The 14966-nt window shown below is 38.6% G+C and overlaps 1 protein-coding gene and 1 non-coding gene across 9 annotated transcripts in view; both read right to left on the bottom strand.

Moving 5' to 3' along the window:
- SCEL (sciellin) overlaps nt 1–14966 on the bottom strand; it is a 95503-nt gene that overhangs the window by 38652 nt on the left and 41885 nt on the right. For all 8 annotated transcript variants that reach the window (XM_068157403.1, XM_068157308.1, XM_068156862.1 and 5 more), the window contains 6 exons: nt 12758–12875; nt 12122–12184; nt 11734–11805; nt 4427–4495; nt 1669–1734; nt 442–507 (listed from right to left, as the gene is read on the bottom strand). In XM_068157403.1, the coding sequence (XP_068013504.1) occupies nt 442–507; nt 1669–1734; nt 4427–4495; nt 11734–11805; nt 12122–12184; nt 12758–12875 (454 nt within the window). The remainder of the gene's footprint in view (nt 1–441; nt 508–1668; nt 1735–4426; nt 4496–11733; nt 11806–12121; nt 12185–12757; nt 12876–14966) is intronic.
- On the bottom strand, nt 11582–11654 carry TRNAV-UAC (transfer RNA valine (anticodon UAC)). Its single transcript has one exon. It is a non-coding gene; the product is annotated as a tRNA-Val (tRNA).

Genomic DNA, 14966 nt, shown 5'->3' with positions numbered 1-14966 from the left:
CAAGTAACTTTAACATGAGCTTTTCTTCTGCTCTATTTCTTGGGCACCTTACTGAGAGATGATTAAGCAGATCGTGAGGTTTCATCCACACCATTAACTAAAAGGACCCAAGGTAAGGTTCTGTGATCAGATCAAATGGCAGCAAGCTGCACTTATGGCTAGTCTGTTCTAAGGCAGATTTGTCTGATGGAGAGCTAACTGGAACAGACCAAAGCAAACCCATGAAGAAAGCATACAAGCATTGTAGAAAAATTTGGGGAACACTCATGTAGCCTCAAGTTCCTGGCATTTCTTATATTAAGATCTTGGTCAGTGCTGGGCATCAGGCTGCAAGTATTTACTGCAGTTTTACTCATCAAAGAGTCCCTCAGAGAACTGTCTTGCTCACAAAATCAGCTCTAGCCAAGAATTAGGAAATAACTAGCAATCATCAATACTTACTGTTTGGTTTCCATTATTTCTGTCTTGGTCTTACTACTTGAAACAGGGGGAGGCATCCAAGATTGCCTGTCAGTGTTGACAAATATATTATTCAGTACGAATTTAATGCTATTGTCTGGAACAGCATACTATGAACGTTACACTGTCAGAAGTGAAGTGCTGGAAATTCTCTTAAATTACTGCTTGCAGATACTTTTTAGAGCATTGATTTTTTTTTTTCCCAGACAACTGAATGGAATTGGAAATAATATAGTCATTTTTAAAATTATTGCAAAAAATGTTGTCTCTGACTACAGGTGGTCTTTTCTACAGCCTGGGTGGTGCAACTGAGTGGATCATTCATGGGAAGGACAATCTAATAGAGTGCACAAAAGGAAGGGGGTCAAGCATCAACCCAAACCCACATTCAGGGTGGTATTTAGAGGTCACAGAAACACCACAAGCATTTTCAGGTTGTTGGGGATTTTTTTTTCTCCTCCCCTCTACCCCCAAATGTATTAATCCAGGAATTGTTTGTAAGGAAAAAACATCTGCACTACAAGTGTAAGTATTCTTTCATATCTTCAAATAGCCATAAACTTCCACCAAACAAGCACGGCTGTTAATATGAAAATGATGACATTTTCATTTTTGTTTTCATAATTCCACTAATCACAATTTTTATGCATGAAACAGAGAAGAGAAAATCACAGATGAATAGAATTTGCTGCTAAGGATACACAGAAATGTGGCTATCACCAGCACCACATTTTAGATTAAAACACACGTGTTTTATTGTTGCCCAGATAATACTGTCTGAAATCAAAATTTTAAAGCTGTCTGTGTATAATGCAGAAAATCTTGTGGTCCATGTGTAGTGCAACAATACAGAGTCAAGTTTAGTATCAGAGATTTCAGCTGATTGCAGGTACAGACAACTACAATGCTTTTAATTCAGACACTGAAAAAGCTTACACTAGCTGAGTTAGGGGCTGCAGCAAAGACGATTACTTGTGCTCTGTCCACCAGGCTCAGAAAACTGGCTGGACAGAGACAACACTGCAGCACAATACTTCCATGGAAAACATGAGGGCATGTTAAGATTAGTTCTTGAAGCTTACTGAGGAGTTAGAGCATGCTAGAGGAGAATGTTGGTAATGACTTTTTTTATGTAATTCTGGAACATTACTGAGGTTTAATAGAGTGTGATAGAACCTCTGGCAACCAAGCAAAGAGGGTCATGAATACCTTTTCTTCTTGATTGGAGAAGTTGCAGTAGTGTTTGTGCTTGCTGCATTAGGAGTCCAAGATTGTCTGTTAAGGAAACACACTTCATTAATCTTCAATAAGTGCATAATTTTCAAGGAAAACAGTAATTATAAGAAACAATATCAGAATGATTCAGCAATGGATGGCAAATAATATTTATGCTTACATATTCCAGCTGAAATTTTGGAAATACCTCAAAGGATGCAAGAGTTGAGAGACCTTAAGTGATTCTGATGCTTAGGGTGCAGATGTGATTTTACTCAACATACTAAGTAATCTCTGACCTCTTAATATTTTGGCATCTCTACCTAGACTTGTGTCTTCAACCACTAAAATATGAATATCCTTATTTTTCATAATTTGCATTTTCTTTTTCTCATTCAAGTACATCAATGCTGCTCTATTTTATTACATGCAGAAGACAGACTGAAGGAGTAGGGGCTGTTCAGTATGGAGAAGAAAAGGCTCTGAGGTGACCTAATTGTGGCCTTCCAGTATCTGAAGGGGGCCTACAGGAAGGCTGGGGAGGGACTTCTCAGGATCTCAGGTAGTGATAGGACTAGGGGGAATGCAATGAAGCTGGAGGTGGGGAGATTCAGGCTGGATGTGAGGAGGAGGTTCTTCCCCATGAGAGTGGTGAAGCCCTGGAATGGATTGTCCAGGGAGGTGGTTGGGGCACTGTCCCTGGAGGTGTTTAAGCCCAGGCTGGATGAGGCTCTGTCCAGCCTGATCTAGTGTGGGGTGTCCCTGCCCCCATGGCAGGGGGGGTTGGAACTAGATGATCCTTGTGGCCCCTTCCAACCCTGACTGATACTATGATACTATGCCTGTAAACAAAGCTGGTATTCCTGTGTACTCTTAACTATATAAATTTTAAGCCAGTGATTTTTTTTCTCATGAAGTTTATTAAAAAGTTAGTGTCTTGTCCTCTGTAATTTTTAATCTAAAGGCAATAACTGAAGAATAGAACTTTATAGATAATTTTATTGCTCTCTGGCAGGAGGAAGTACACACAATTTAAGTCTCGCTGGTAAGTCCACTTCAGAATTCATGGTAGGTCTATTAAAAAAAATCATCTCCAGACAATTACATAACATAAAATCCAATTTATATGATGTTTCATGTGTCATCATCACCATGATTTACAACTCAAGAGTACAAAACCATAAAGTAAAAGAATGACCTCATTTGGCCTTTAAATGCCAGAGGTACTCATTTGCTCTTCAAAGCAGTATCTCAGCACTTTGAAAGGTGGTATTTAATTGCTGTGCTCAGCCTTCACTAGCAACAGTACGCAGTGTCATTACTGATAGAACAGTACTAACATTGTTGAAGGCAGAAAGTCACATATCAGCCTTTTACATTTATAAGTATGAAGGCTAAGGTATTCTGACTTTTAGCTAAGGTTTTCTGACTTTTATCCAGTAAACAAAAATTTCAATTATGTAAGAGCACTAAGTTCTATAGAAAACAAATTTCCAGTGTTGTATAGTCATAGTACATAGGTTAGGAGGAAGTTTTACACAGAGAGAGTGATTGCCCATTGGAATGGGCTGCCCAAGGAGGTGGTGGAGTCACCGTCACTGGAGATGTTCAGGAGACTTGACAGGGTGCTTGGTTGCATGGTTTAATTGATTAGGTGGTGTTGGATAATAGGTTGGATACGATGATATTGAAGGTCTCTTCCAACCTGGTCTGGTCTAGTCTATTCTTATTGCTTTCTACAACTACCTGAAGGGAGGTTGTGCACAGGAAGAGGTTGGTCTCTTCACCCAGGCACCCAGCACCAGAACAAGAGGACACAGTCTCAAGCTGCGCCAGGGGAGGTTTAGGCTGGCTGTTAGGAAGAAATTCTACACAGAGAGAGAGATTGGCCATTGGAATGTGCTGCCCAGGGAGGTGGTGGAGTCACCATCATTGGAGGTGTTTAGGAGGAGACTGGATGGGGTGCTTGGTGCCATGGTTTAGTTAATTAGGTTGGACACGATGATCTTGAAGGTCTCTTCCAACCTGGTCTGGTCTATTCTATTCTGATTCTTAACAACCTCATTAATAACATGTTGAAAATTTAGTGCTAGATTATTTTAAAATAAAAATTTCTTTCAGCCTGTTTTAAGTCAAAGACTGATCTTCTTACAGAAGAAAATCTCCCCACTGCAAAAAAAATTAGTTAGCTTATTAAAAATGTAATTTTCGTGGTTTGGTATTCAAGTTTTCCATTCGTGATGTTCAAAGGCATTTTCTGTTGAAAATATTAGATAGAATTTTTTCATGTAGTCTTCCCTCAGAAATATGCCTTCTGTTTGGTAGAAATGCACACACTGCACTGTTTTCAAAACAGTGTTCTTTCTTTTTGTATATAAAATACTGCGCTGCTTAAGTAATTGCCATGCTGCATAAATCTGTAATCTAAGATGGTCTCTTTTTTTGTTTATGTGGAGAAATAGGCATCTTTAAGGAACATTCCTTTTGTTCAGATTAATTGCCCTCCAAAAGATCCTTTTTAAATCTCACTGGATATAAAGAGTCTATGATAACCTAGATAGAGATGTCTGCATTCCAGATGTCAGGTGGTGAAATGAAGCCTACCGTTAGGCCATGTGCCATGCAAATAATTTCTCTATATATTTTTGGTATGTACATGTAATCAAAAGCTATGATAATATATACTACTTAGATGATGTGTGATAAATGATACATGATTAATTACGATACACAAAGTTTCCAAAATTCATACCTGTTGCTTTGCTTATTATTCAGAGTTGGGGACTTGTTTATTTCATCATTATCACTTCTGCCTGGAATTCTGTCAGAAACACAGAAATTATTTAGAATACACACTCTAAATCTGTTTGGTTTTTTTTTTCTAATAAAGTTAAAAGATGGTTTGATTACATCAGTACTAAAAAAGCCCTAGTATCAAAATGGGTATAGAGCAGAAGCCGAATTAGTATAGATTTAGTGCATTAATATCTGAAGTCCAAATAGCTAACTGAAAAGACCAGTTTTAAAAGGCTGTGTTCAAACACTGATTGATATACCAACCCTCATTGTTGTGAAAAGCTAATTTATTACAACTCTTTTGGATTAGATCAGAATATTAGAAAGCAAGCAATGTTCAATCAAGCAGTACATAAACTATAACCTTTCCATCTCCTTCACCATCCCTTGAGATATGCAACAATCTCATTTCCTTTACAGCTTTTAGAAACCAATGTGATTTGAAAATGGTGTATGATACCTGCTAAAGCATGGTAGTGGCCTACAGGAATAGTATTTATCAAAGAAGTTAGGTTATTTCTGCCTGAAGTAGTTATATTAAGCCATGGCATTTACACTGAGAAACAATCACACGATTTTCCAAGTTCTGCGTGGATTCTCCAGTTATTACCAAAAACCTTTCTGAATTTTTCATGGAAAGCACCATGTAGCTGTTGCATCTGAAACAGTTTAAGTGCTTATTTTATTTCAACTTTCTTCCCATATATGGAATATCCTTTGATAAGAATAGGGGGACTCCAAAAAGCTCAAATATAAAGAGATGTAAGTTGAAATAGATTACAGATACTAAGATGAGAGGTTACCTTAAATACTTGGTTAAAACAGCTGAAACATATTTGGAGCTATGACTTAAAGAAATTACTCAGTTGTAGTTATCTATTAATCCTAGAACTATAATCTGATATTATACACTAGGCATTTTGTGCCCTGCTTTCAGCCAAGTATCACAGAATATTTTTGTATTTAAGGAAAAGCCTTTGAGGGAGCTCTGGGACACAATCTGCAGCAGCATGTGCTCTGTGCCTTTTTTTACATCTTAAATTTAATTGTGCAAATAACTTGTTTAATGTCACAGCCAGCCTGTGACTGTGACCAGCAGTTACAATTACTCGAAAGATCACTAGAGGTCCCACTTAGCTTGGCAGCATTACTGAAATGCAAATATCAGCATTTCTTCTGATTCACAGCTGTCCAATGAAGCAATTTCTTTTATGTTTCATTTCATGTTTTTAAAATTTCAGCACAGTGCTTTATGTTCTTTATTTGCTCATTTTGAAGATTTAAAGAGTCCATCTGGCATCCTACTCTACTGCTGCACAATGTAGCAGAAGATGTGGAAAAAGCGATAGAATAGTAAGAATAACGTTATCTTCTCCATGTACGACTTTTCAGCTTCTGATAAGCAGTGGTTGAAGAACACCCTCTGTTTGCACCCAGAATGCCATCTCCAAAAGATATCTGTGGATAAATAATCCACTTAGCCATGTAATGTTTTTCTGACATTGAAACACTTGAATGTGTCCAGAGAAGGGCAACAAGGCTGGTGAGAGGCCTCAAGCACAAGCCCTATGAGGAGAGGCTGAGGGAGCTAGGATTGCACAGCCTGGAGAAGAGGAGGCTCAGGGGAGACCTTATTGCTGTCTGCAACTACCTGAAGGGAGGTTGTAGGCAGGTGGGGGCTGGTCTCTTCTCCCAGGCAACCAGCACCAGAAAAAGAGGACACAGTCTCAAGCTGCACCAGGGGAAACTTAGGCTCGAGGTGAGGAGAAAGTTCTTCACAGAGAGTTGTTAGCCATTAGAATGGTCTGCCCAGGGAGTTGGTGGAGTCACCACGCCTGGAGGTGTTCAAGAGGGAACTGGATGTGGCACTTGGTGCCATGGTTTAGTAGTCAGTCATAAGGTCTTGAGTGACAGGTTGGACTTGATGGTTGAGGCGTTTTCCAGCCTCACTGATTATATGATTCTAATTCAAATTTCTGTCATCCACAATATCCTGTGGTACAGGCTCCAACAATTAATATATGTGCTGAGCACATTGAGGGCAAAACAAATGTTCTTCCTTTTTTCCTTTCTTTCTTCTGTTGCTTTTTATTCTTCTTTTCCCATTTTTATTTGTTGAAATCATGACCAAAAACATATATCTTCCAGTGCAACAAACAGAAAATATTCATCCCTTGCTCACTTTCTCTATATCACTCTTCCTCAAGCTGAGGGATCTTTATCTCTACATATGAAAACTATTACATCCCTGTGATCACTCTTTCTTAATGTCACTTTCATACTTATTTTTCTCTGGTTCGATTGTAGTTTCTTCACATAAGTTAAATGCTGCATGCACTGCAGCATTCTGCAGTGTTCAAGATGTGCATAACAGGTTGATGCCATGACTGAACAGTGGTTTCTGGTTTGCTCTCAGTTCCTTTTCTAGCAATTTCTACCATTCCAAATGATTAGACTATTATTAGATTATGGAATAGTTTCATTTGCTTCAGTCCCACCTTTTTAGATCTTATTGCTGTAATCGCAGTTAGGATTTATTCTTCCTGGAAGCTATTCTGAATTTAGAAGCATTTAGTGTTTGGGAAAATATCTGATTTTTAATATTTTCATACTTAATATTTAATTAGTTGTGAATAATAAGAGAGAAATAGCAGGATACATAATTTTTTTCCTCCCATCTGGAAAGGCTGCCTGTGGTCATGTGCATAATGTAATTGTTGGCTGAGTTACCACATGTAGATCAACATACCATTACGTCTGCTCCTACTGCCATCAAGCTATGGATTTTATGGAGTGTTATGTATATTCTTATGATTGCAGCCAATGGTGCATTTGCATGTAGACTGAGGGAGCTAGGTCTCTCTAGAGACTGATGGGTGACTTCATTAATGGTTATAAATACGTAAAGGGTGAGTGCTAAGAGGATGGAGCCAGGCTCTTCTCAGTGATTCCCAACAACAGGACAAGGAGCAATGGGTCGAAGGTGAGGCATAGGAAGTTCCATGGAAACATGAGGAGAGGTTTTTTTCACTGTGAGGGTGATGGAACACTGAAACAGGCTGCCCAGGAGGGTTGTGGTTTTCCAGTGTGATCTGGTATAGGTGATCCTGCTCTGGCATGGGGGTTTGACTAGACGATCTTTCAAAGTCCCTTTCAGCCCCTAACATTCTGGTTTGCAACATCTCTCCCAACTCCTTAATTCTGAAACTGATGTTCAGATTTTGTAAATACTGGGTTAGAAAAAATTCTGATCAAATAATATATTATTTGAATATGGGTATGGCAGTAATCAGGAAGCAAAATGTTGTGATATGGCTTTTAGGTATGTTTTCACTGACTCATTTACACATCTGTAATGAGGAACTCATGCAATGAAGAACTCAAAATTACACCTACATTCCTCAAACATTTGATTTTGGATTTGTTTTTCTTTAATCAGAATCTCAATGACTTTCTCATTTTGAAAACTAGCTATCAAAGAGACATTCATCCAGACAGATCTGAAGTCTTTACATTCTTGTCTTTTTGGAATATTGTAGTCATGTCCAGAAAGATGCAAAACAGAATTGGGGAAATATGTTCCAATATCTAGGCTTGAAAACAGCTAATTCCTTAAGACCTTTTGTAGAATAGAAGAATACTCAACCTGATCTAATGTGAGGAATCCCTGCCCATGGCAGGGGGTTTGGAACTATATGATCCTCAAGGTCTCTTCCAGCCCTGACAATTCTATGATTCTATTTTAGAGCATCTTAGCCAGACAAATTTTTCATGTGGACAGCATGACTTACAATAGTACTGTAAACAACTCAGAGATCTCAAAAACCAGGCTATTTGGGTCTTTCTCCACAACCATCTACTAAAAGCAATCTTTTAGTTCCTACATTCCAGGAACATGCTCCATTTCCAACACTGCCTCTTAGTTTTGAAAAGAGAAAAAAAAAAAAAGAAGAAAAAAATAAAAGTTGTTCTGCAAAGTGGTCTCTTCTAAGCTTGAAGACTTCTGTTACTATGGTTATGCTTGCCAGAAATAATTTATGAGAAAATAAGGGAATTGTAAGTGGTGGAGAACATCCTTCAGAGAGAAAGTACCACCTCATTTGACTGCAGGCTACAGAAAAAAAGAAAGGTGCTAAGAGAAAATTTATTTCCACACTTTTTTATGCCTTAGGTTGCAGGTTTGAGGAGGTGCAGAACATGTGGTTGCCCCTTACAGAACTGCCTGCTGGCAATGGGTGTGCACATATTAATCCCAAAATGGCTATATTCCACAGTGTTGAGAAGACCAGAGATGAGTGAGGGAAAATAAACAACTTGACTTCATCTTCTGTATTGTGATCATTTCAAAGCAGAACCATTATTATTAACTCATTGTATGGACATAATCTGAATTGGGTATCACAAGCTTATATTCAGACCTATAAGCCTTTCTTTGTATTCTCTGTTATCTGTTGCATATTGAGAACCCTTTATGTTAGATATTTGTGTCCATGAAAACAAAGAGTCAGTTTACAACCTAAAATAATTCAAACATCATAATATCTCAGCATAAAGCAAAAAGGCGTAGGTAAAGTAGGATAGAACAATGCTCTTCAGCAACACTGTGAAAACTGGAAATGTTCTATGACTACTAAATTAATAAACAAGGTTTCTGTGCAGGAAAATCAAGCCTTAAAAATAATTTTGAAGCCAATGAGTATGTGGATAGGAGTGACATAGCTGACACATTTTACTCTATTTTCCAAAGAGCCGCATAGAAATTTGCTTAAAGGGCTCTTAAATAAACTGATGTCCAACGTGGTAACAGAGGAGGTCCTTACATGTGTAAATAACTGCTTAAAAAGTAGGAGACAAAGGATTGGAATAAATAACAATTTTTCAGGCTGCAAGAAAGGATTGGTACAAGATTTGTGTTTTTCCATATGTTCATAAATTTTCTTGAAAAGAAGGATAGAGGTGATGTTGCTTGCCAATGAAGCTGGAGGTGGGGAGATTCAGGCTAGATGTGAGGAGGAGGTTCTTCACCATGAGAGTGTGAAACCCTGGAATGGGTTGTCCAGGGAGGTGGTCGAGGCCCCGTCCCTGGAGGTGTTTAAGAGCAGGCTGGATGAGGCTCTGGCCAGCCTGATCTAGTGTGGGGTGTCCCTGCCCATGGCAGAGGGGTTGGAACTAGATGATCCTTGTGGTCCCTTCCAACCCTGAATGATACTATGATACTAACCCATGGTAGTCTAAACAAATGCTGACTGACAAGGCTTTCAGAAGTCATTTCCTAATGTGTCAGATTTTTAAATGGCAGATGAAAGTCACTTTTCTTAGATACAAAGTAATGCCTGCCAAGAAAAAAAATTGATATCTGAACCAGCTACTATCACTCAGGAAAGAGGTCTTGAAATTGTATAGCAGTATTCAAAACAACAAATTCAATGTTATGAAGTACAAGGGAAGGAATAGCAAATTAACTATAATCTGTTGTTATACTCCTCTATATGTAACAGTGTGCCCCCATCTTAAATACCTGCATGGAGATTTGAATCCCCAAATAAAAAAGACTAATATGGAAATAGAAAAGTTACAGAGAGAAGGAGTAAGTGAATTGAAGTTATAGAATGACTTCCTCATGATGAGTGAATAAATACAGCAGAATTCACTGGCTGTAGAAGAATCAATGAAGGGGTGATATCACATAGGTCTGTAGCTTGTTCTGCTCAAGAATTCTGTGGAGAAGGTATATCTTTCATAACAATATTTTGTTGTTTCTTACAACAGAATTAAGGATCAAAATAACACACTGCTAAGATCCAAAAAGTGCACTTTTTCCATAGTGTGCATTTAAGTGTTGATGCTCATAGCCTCAGCATGTTGCAGACACAAGAAGTTAATGGAGGGTGAAATTTGAAGATGCAATGCAGAAAGAATCTGCAAACACAAGCATGGTCATGTCTTAACAGAATCCAAGTCTGAAGAGGACATTCAAGTTAAGCATCTGTATGATAAGCAAATGATTTTGATATTTGAATACGTATGAAGTGACAGCAAGGACTTGCAAAGACCTAGAAGTTTAGCATGTTGTGTTTAATTATTGGAGATAGGAGTTTAATTTGTAGTTTGAAAAACAGGAAATTGAGGAGTGGTTATCTGCATAACTTTGTCCCATTAAAAATTCACACAAAAATCATTCAGTGTCTTCTACTTAGACAATAAATAAGAAAATAAAAACCCTCACTAATTTCACAGAATGATAGAAGTGGTTGGGTTGGAGGAGACCTTTAAAATCAGACCTTTACAATTTCAGCAGACAGTGTGCCCAGAAGGCAAATCACATCCTGGACTGAAGTGTGGCCAGCAGTTCCAGCGAGGTGATTCTGCCACTTTTCTCTGCTCTAAGACCACACCTGGAGCTCTGTGTCCAGGTCTGGAGCCCTCAATATAGGAAGGACATGGACCTGATAGAGTGGGTCCACAGCAGGGCCATGAAAATTATCAGGGGGTTGGAGCACCTCTGCTACAAAGACGAGCTGAGGTTGTTCAGCCTGGAGCAGAGGAGGCTCTGGGGAGACCTAATAGCAGCCTCCCAGTACCTGAAGGGGGCCTACACTATGGATGGAGGAGGTTTAAAAGGGCCTGTAGTGATAGGACGAGGAGTAGTGGCTTCCAACTAGAAAAGAGCAGATTTAGATTGGATATTAGGAACAGGTTCTTTACTATGAGGGTGGTGGAACACTGGAACAGGTTGCCTGGGGAGGTGGTTGAGGCCCCATCCCTGGAGATAATCCGTGAGGCTTGACAGGGTTTTGGACAGCCTGATCTAGTTGAGGATGCCCCTGCTTGCTGCAGAGGGGATTGAATGAGATGACCCTCAGAGGTCTCTTCCAACCTAGATCATTCTATTATTCTATGATCATCAAATCCAACCAATTTTAGTATTCAGTATTCCTAAGGTTGGAAGAGACCTCAAAGATCATCAAGTCCAACCTGTCACCACAGACCTCATGACTAGAGTAGGGAGGACACTACTGCCCACTGCAGGCTTGAACTCATGACCTTCCCATTGAGGGTCTGATGCCATACCAACTGAGCCACCTGAGGGGGTAAAGAAACAGACCGCTGCTGGTTCCACTGGGGCTCGAACCCAGGACCTTCTGCGTGTAAAGCAGACGTGATAACCACTACACTATGGAACCACCACTCATGCTTGAATTTTTAAGACCTCTCACAGGTATGAGAATCACAAAATACAATACATACCAAAAAAAGCCCTACCTGTCCAAGGTAGTGTCAGACCTATATCGTCCAAGTACAGCTTTCTGATCTTCCTTTTCACTTGTGCCAGTGCTATAAAATAGTTCAGACATGCCACTTTGGTCACTGATTTTGTTAAACAGCTCATCACCAGTAAAATACTATTTAAGTCTCAAAAAAAAAAAAAATGCAATATACAGGATTGCAAACCCCTGAGATATCAACAAATCAAATCCAGCATCCATTGCAATGATCAACTCAATTATCAACACTGTAGTCAGATTTACAGTGGAATTACATATAGACTAAAATTAAACAAGTCAAGCACTTGCTATGAAAATAATATAATAAAAGGATAGAATTTTCTTTGAAAATATAATGTAAAAGGTGTTAAGATACTCTACCGTACCTGTGTAGGCTGTCTTGAGATTTGTATTGGTTAAGCACAGCCCTTCCGTAGTTTTCATCAGCACTTCAAGCAAAAGAAAGACAAGGGTTAGTTAGAATTTTAATTTTAAAAATAGAAGATTATTTCCTGGGAAAAGATTTCCCCCCACTGCTACTGCAACTACACCAGCTATAGATCTCTGCATTAGGTGACTCCAGACATTTCAGAGTAAGAATTTTCTCTTTCTGTGTGATGTTCATGAACCAGATAATAAGGGCCTCCTTATTATAACTCCTCAAGGTGGAGTTTATACTGTAATTCAAGTCCCAGTAAATTTCAACTGAGTCCCTCTAAAGGGACTCACCAAGACTTACTCCTGCTATTTCCTAAATATATGAAATGCAGAATTTTTCATGTAGAGTAGAAGTCTGGCTTCTCATTAAGTGTTCAGCACTCGAAAGTCCCAATGAAAGGCAGAGTCTGTGAAGTCCAGCTAAAAAGTTAATCAATATCTCATTAAGGTAAGCAAAGAGTAGTTACTTGGTTAAGTTCATGTATTTCTGGCTCATACCATTCATGAAAAAGTAGACACTTCAAGAAAATGTGCATGGCACACTGAAGTGAGTGCAGAAGACATGTATTTCATATCTTCCTCACCTTTCCTCGTCAGGCCTCTTCTTTATCCAGCTGTTATCTTGCAAAAGGGTCCGTCGTTTGTTAACATCATGAGTAGCCTGTTGTCTGCTTTTAATTGCAACAGAGGGGCTCTTTTTATCTGCAAATGGAAAGCAACAAGGCTTGGAAATTAACATATTGGATAATTTTGGAAGCCTATTAGAAAGGCTGAAATTTAAAGCAAACAAACAAACGCACAGATTGACTCTTCAGGTGTCATTTCAGCTTAGTGCACCCTGTTCCCTTAAAAAACTTGTGGCTTAATCCTTTCAGTCTTCAAGGGACTTGCAGAAGCCTAATTTACCAAATTAAATTCAGTTTCATCCCTAATAGGAAACAGCTTTGTATATTTTTGATGTAAACAAATTTCACAGATCTGATAAAGGAATTATGAAATATACACGCAAGAGTAGTTCCAGGAAAGGCAACTAAAGAATCCTGTTTCCTGGGATGTTTGTGGGTTTTGTATTTACAGATGTGTGAGAGGATGTAAATTTCAAATGAAAGCTAATGTTGAGATGATCACATGGTCTTCTACCTACTTCCAGCCCAACATGTGTGGATATTCAGGTTACTCAAAAGGGCTAGACACCCTCTGAAGCTTTTCCCCTCAGTGGCTGAAAGTAGAGAGTCTTCTTTCTAACCAGCTATCAAGTTTTGCTGAACTTTTAATAGAAGCAATACCTTTAAGATCTATATCATTGTGTCACATTTAGCTAAAACTGGAGTATGATTTCAAAGGTTATTGGGAGGGACAGACAGACATGCACACTCACATACTCTATGAATATGGGAGCTTTACCTATGAAAACAACCTAAAACATGTTTGTCTGACATTGCTGATATTTTCTATAAAGAGGAAGTAACAACATAATGTTCAGTTGACCTTTGAGACTATATATTCCTCACTGTATTAAAAAGATGATGTTTATCTCATTTGGTTTCTCTTTATGAGAACTTAGGCCCAGAAGCAAGTAAAAATATTCAATGACTACTCTCCAGTATTATCAGTTCTTTTTTTCCCACCTAAGTTTCATGTCAGCAGCCAGTTTGAGGTGAGTGGAAATATTATTGTGCCTTTTTAACGTTCCTCTTTAAAATGGCTGAAGTAGAAACTGCAGTTTTTGACCATGAAACTTGCCCTAACCTTTCCCAGACAAGAGGTGAAAAATTAACTGTGCAAAACCTTTGTCAATAGCATGTAATTAATCAAACATCAATCTGATGGCAAATACTGGGTCTCTCATGTTTTCTTTTAGACATCCCGCTAAATATCTTTATTGGTGATCTACATGAGGGTAGTCTACAACTACCTGAAGGGAGGTTGTAGCCAGGTGGGGGTTGGTCTCTTCTCCCAGGCAACCAGCACCAGAACAAGAGGACACAGTCTCAAGCTGTGCCAGGGGATGTTTAGGCTGTGTGTTAGGAAGAAGTTCTTCTTAGAAAGAATGATTGGCCATTGGAATGGGCTGCCCAGGGGCGTGGCTGTATCAATAGTCAGTAAAGGATTTGAATGGAGATGCCATAGCAAAACTTACACTTTCCCATGCTCATAAATATTTAGACATTTGTAACCTGGTACAATCATTTGTGTTGAAAAAAGGGGAAAAAAACACATTAAAAAGTTAAAAAAAAAGTTAATTTTTGAAAGCAGGAAAAATGTGATTTCAAGTATACAAATTCCAGAGATAAAATTTCTCTACAACAAGGATAACTGATGGCAGCCTAAAGGGTGGAAATGATTCCAGTATTCCTATCTTGCTAATAGTTTCAGCCAAAAATGCTTTCAGCTGTCTGCAATACGTTTTAATCTGCTCTGTACTGTCAGGCACAACCTCCTCTGAATCTTGAAGAAAAACACTTGAATGACACAAATAAAACATAAGTGTTTCTAACATATTCCAGAAGTAATCAGTGCATATCAGAAAATTAAAATTGGCCTTGCATGTATAATATTGGTGCTTCTTCCCCAACAATATTTTAGGAAAACTGTCATCACCTGCCCAAAAAACATTACTTGGATTTCACAGACATTATGGCTTTCTTAATTGCTTGGTTTAAACAAGGGTTTGAGAAATCTCCTATATTTATTTTCAAGAAACATCACAAGCAGTTTGCTAATGCATGAAGCCTTGAATTTGCTGACAACTACTCATTTCTGGTCCAATGAATTGTCTCTCAAGTTTAAATT

The sequence above is a fragment of the Melanerpes formicivorus genome, unplaced genomic scaffold (genome assembly GCF_026170545.1).
Source record: "Melanerpes formicivorus ecotype bairdi unplaced genomic scaffold, bMelFor1.0.p_v2 SCAF_1, whole genome shotgun sequence".
NCBI classification, from domain to species: Eukaryota; Metazoa; Chordata; class Aves; order Piciformes; family Picidae; genus Melanerpes; species Melanerpes formicivorus.
Note: the sequence above shows the minus strand (reverse complement) of the source record. Positions and strands in the feature narration are given on the sequence as shown.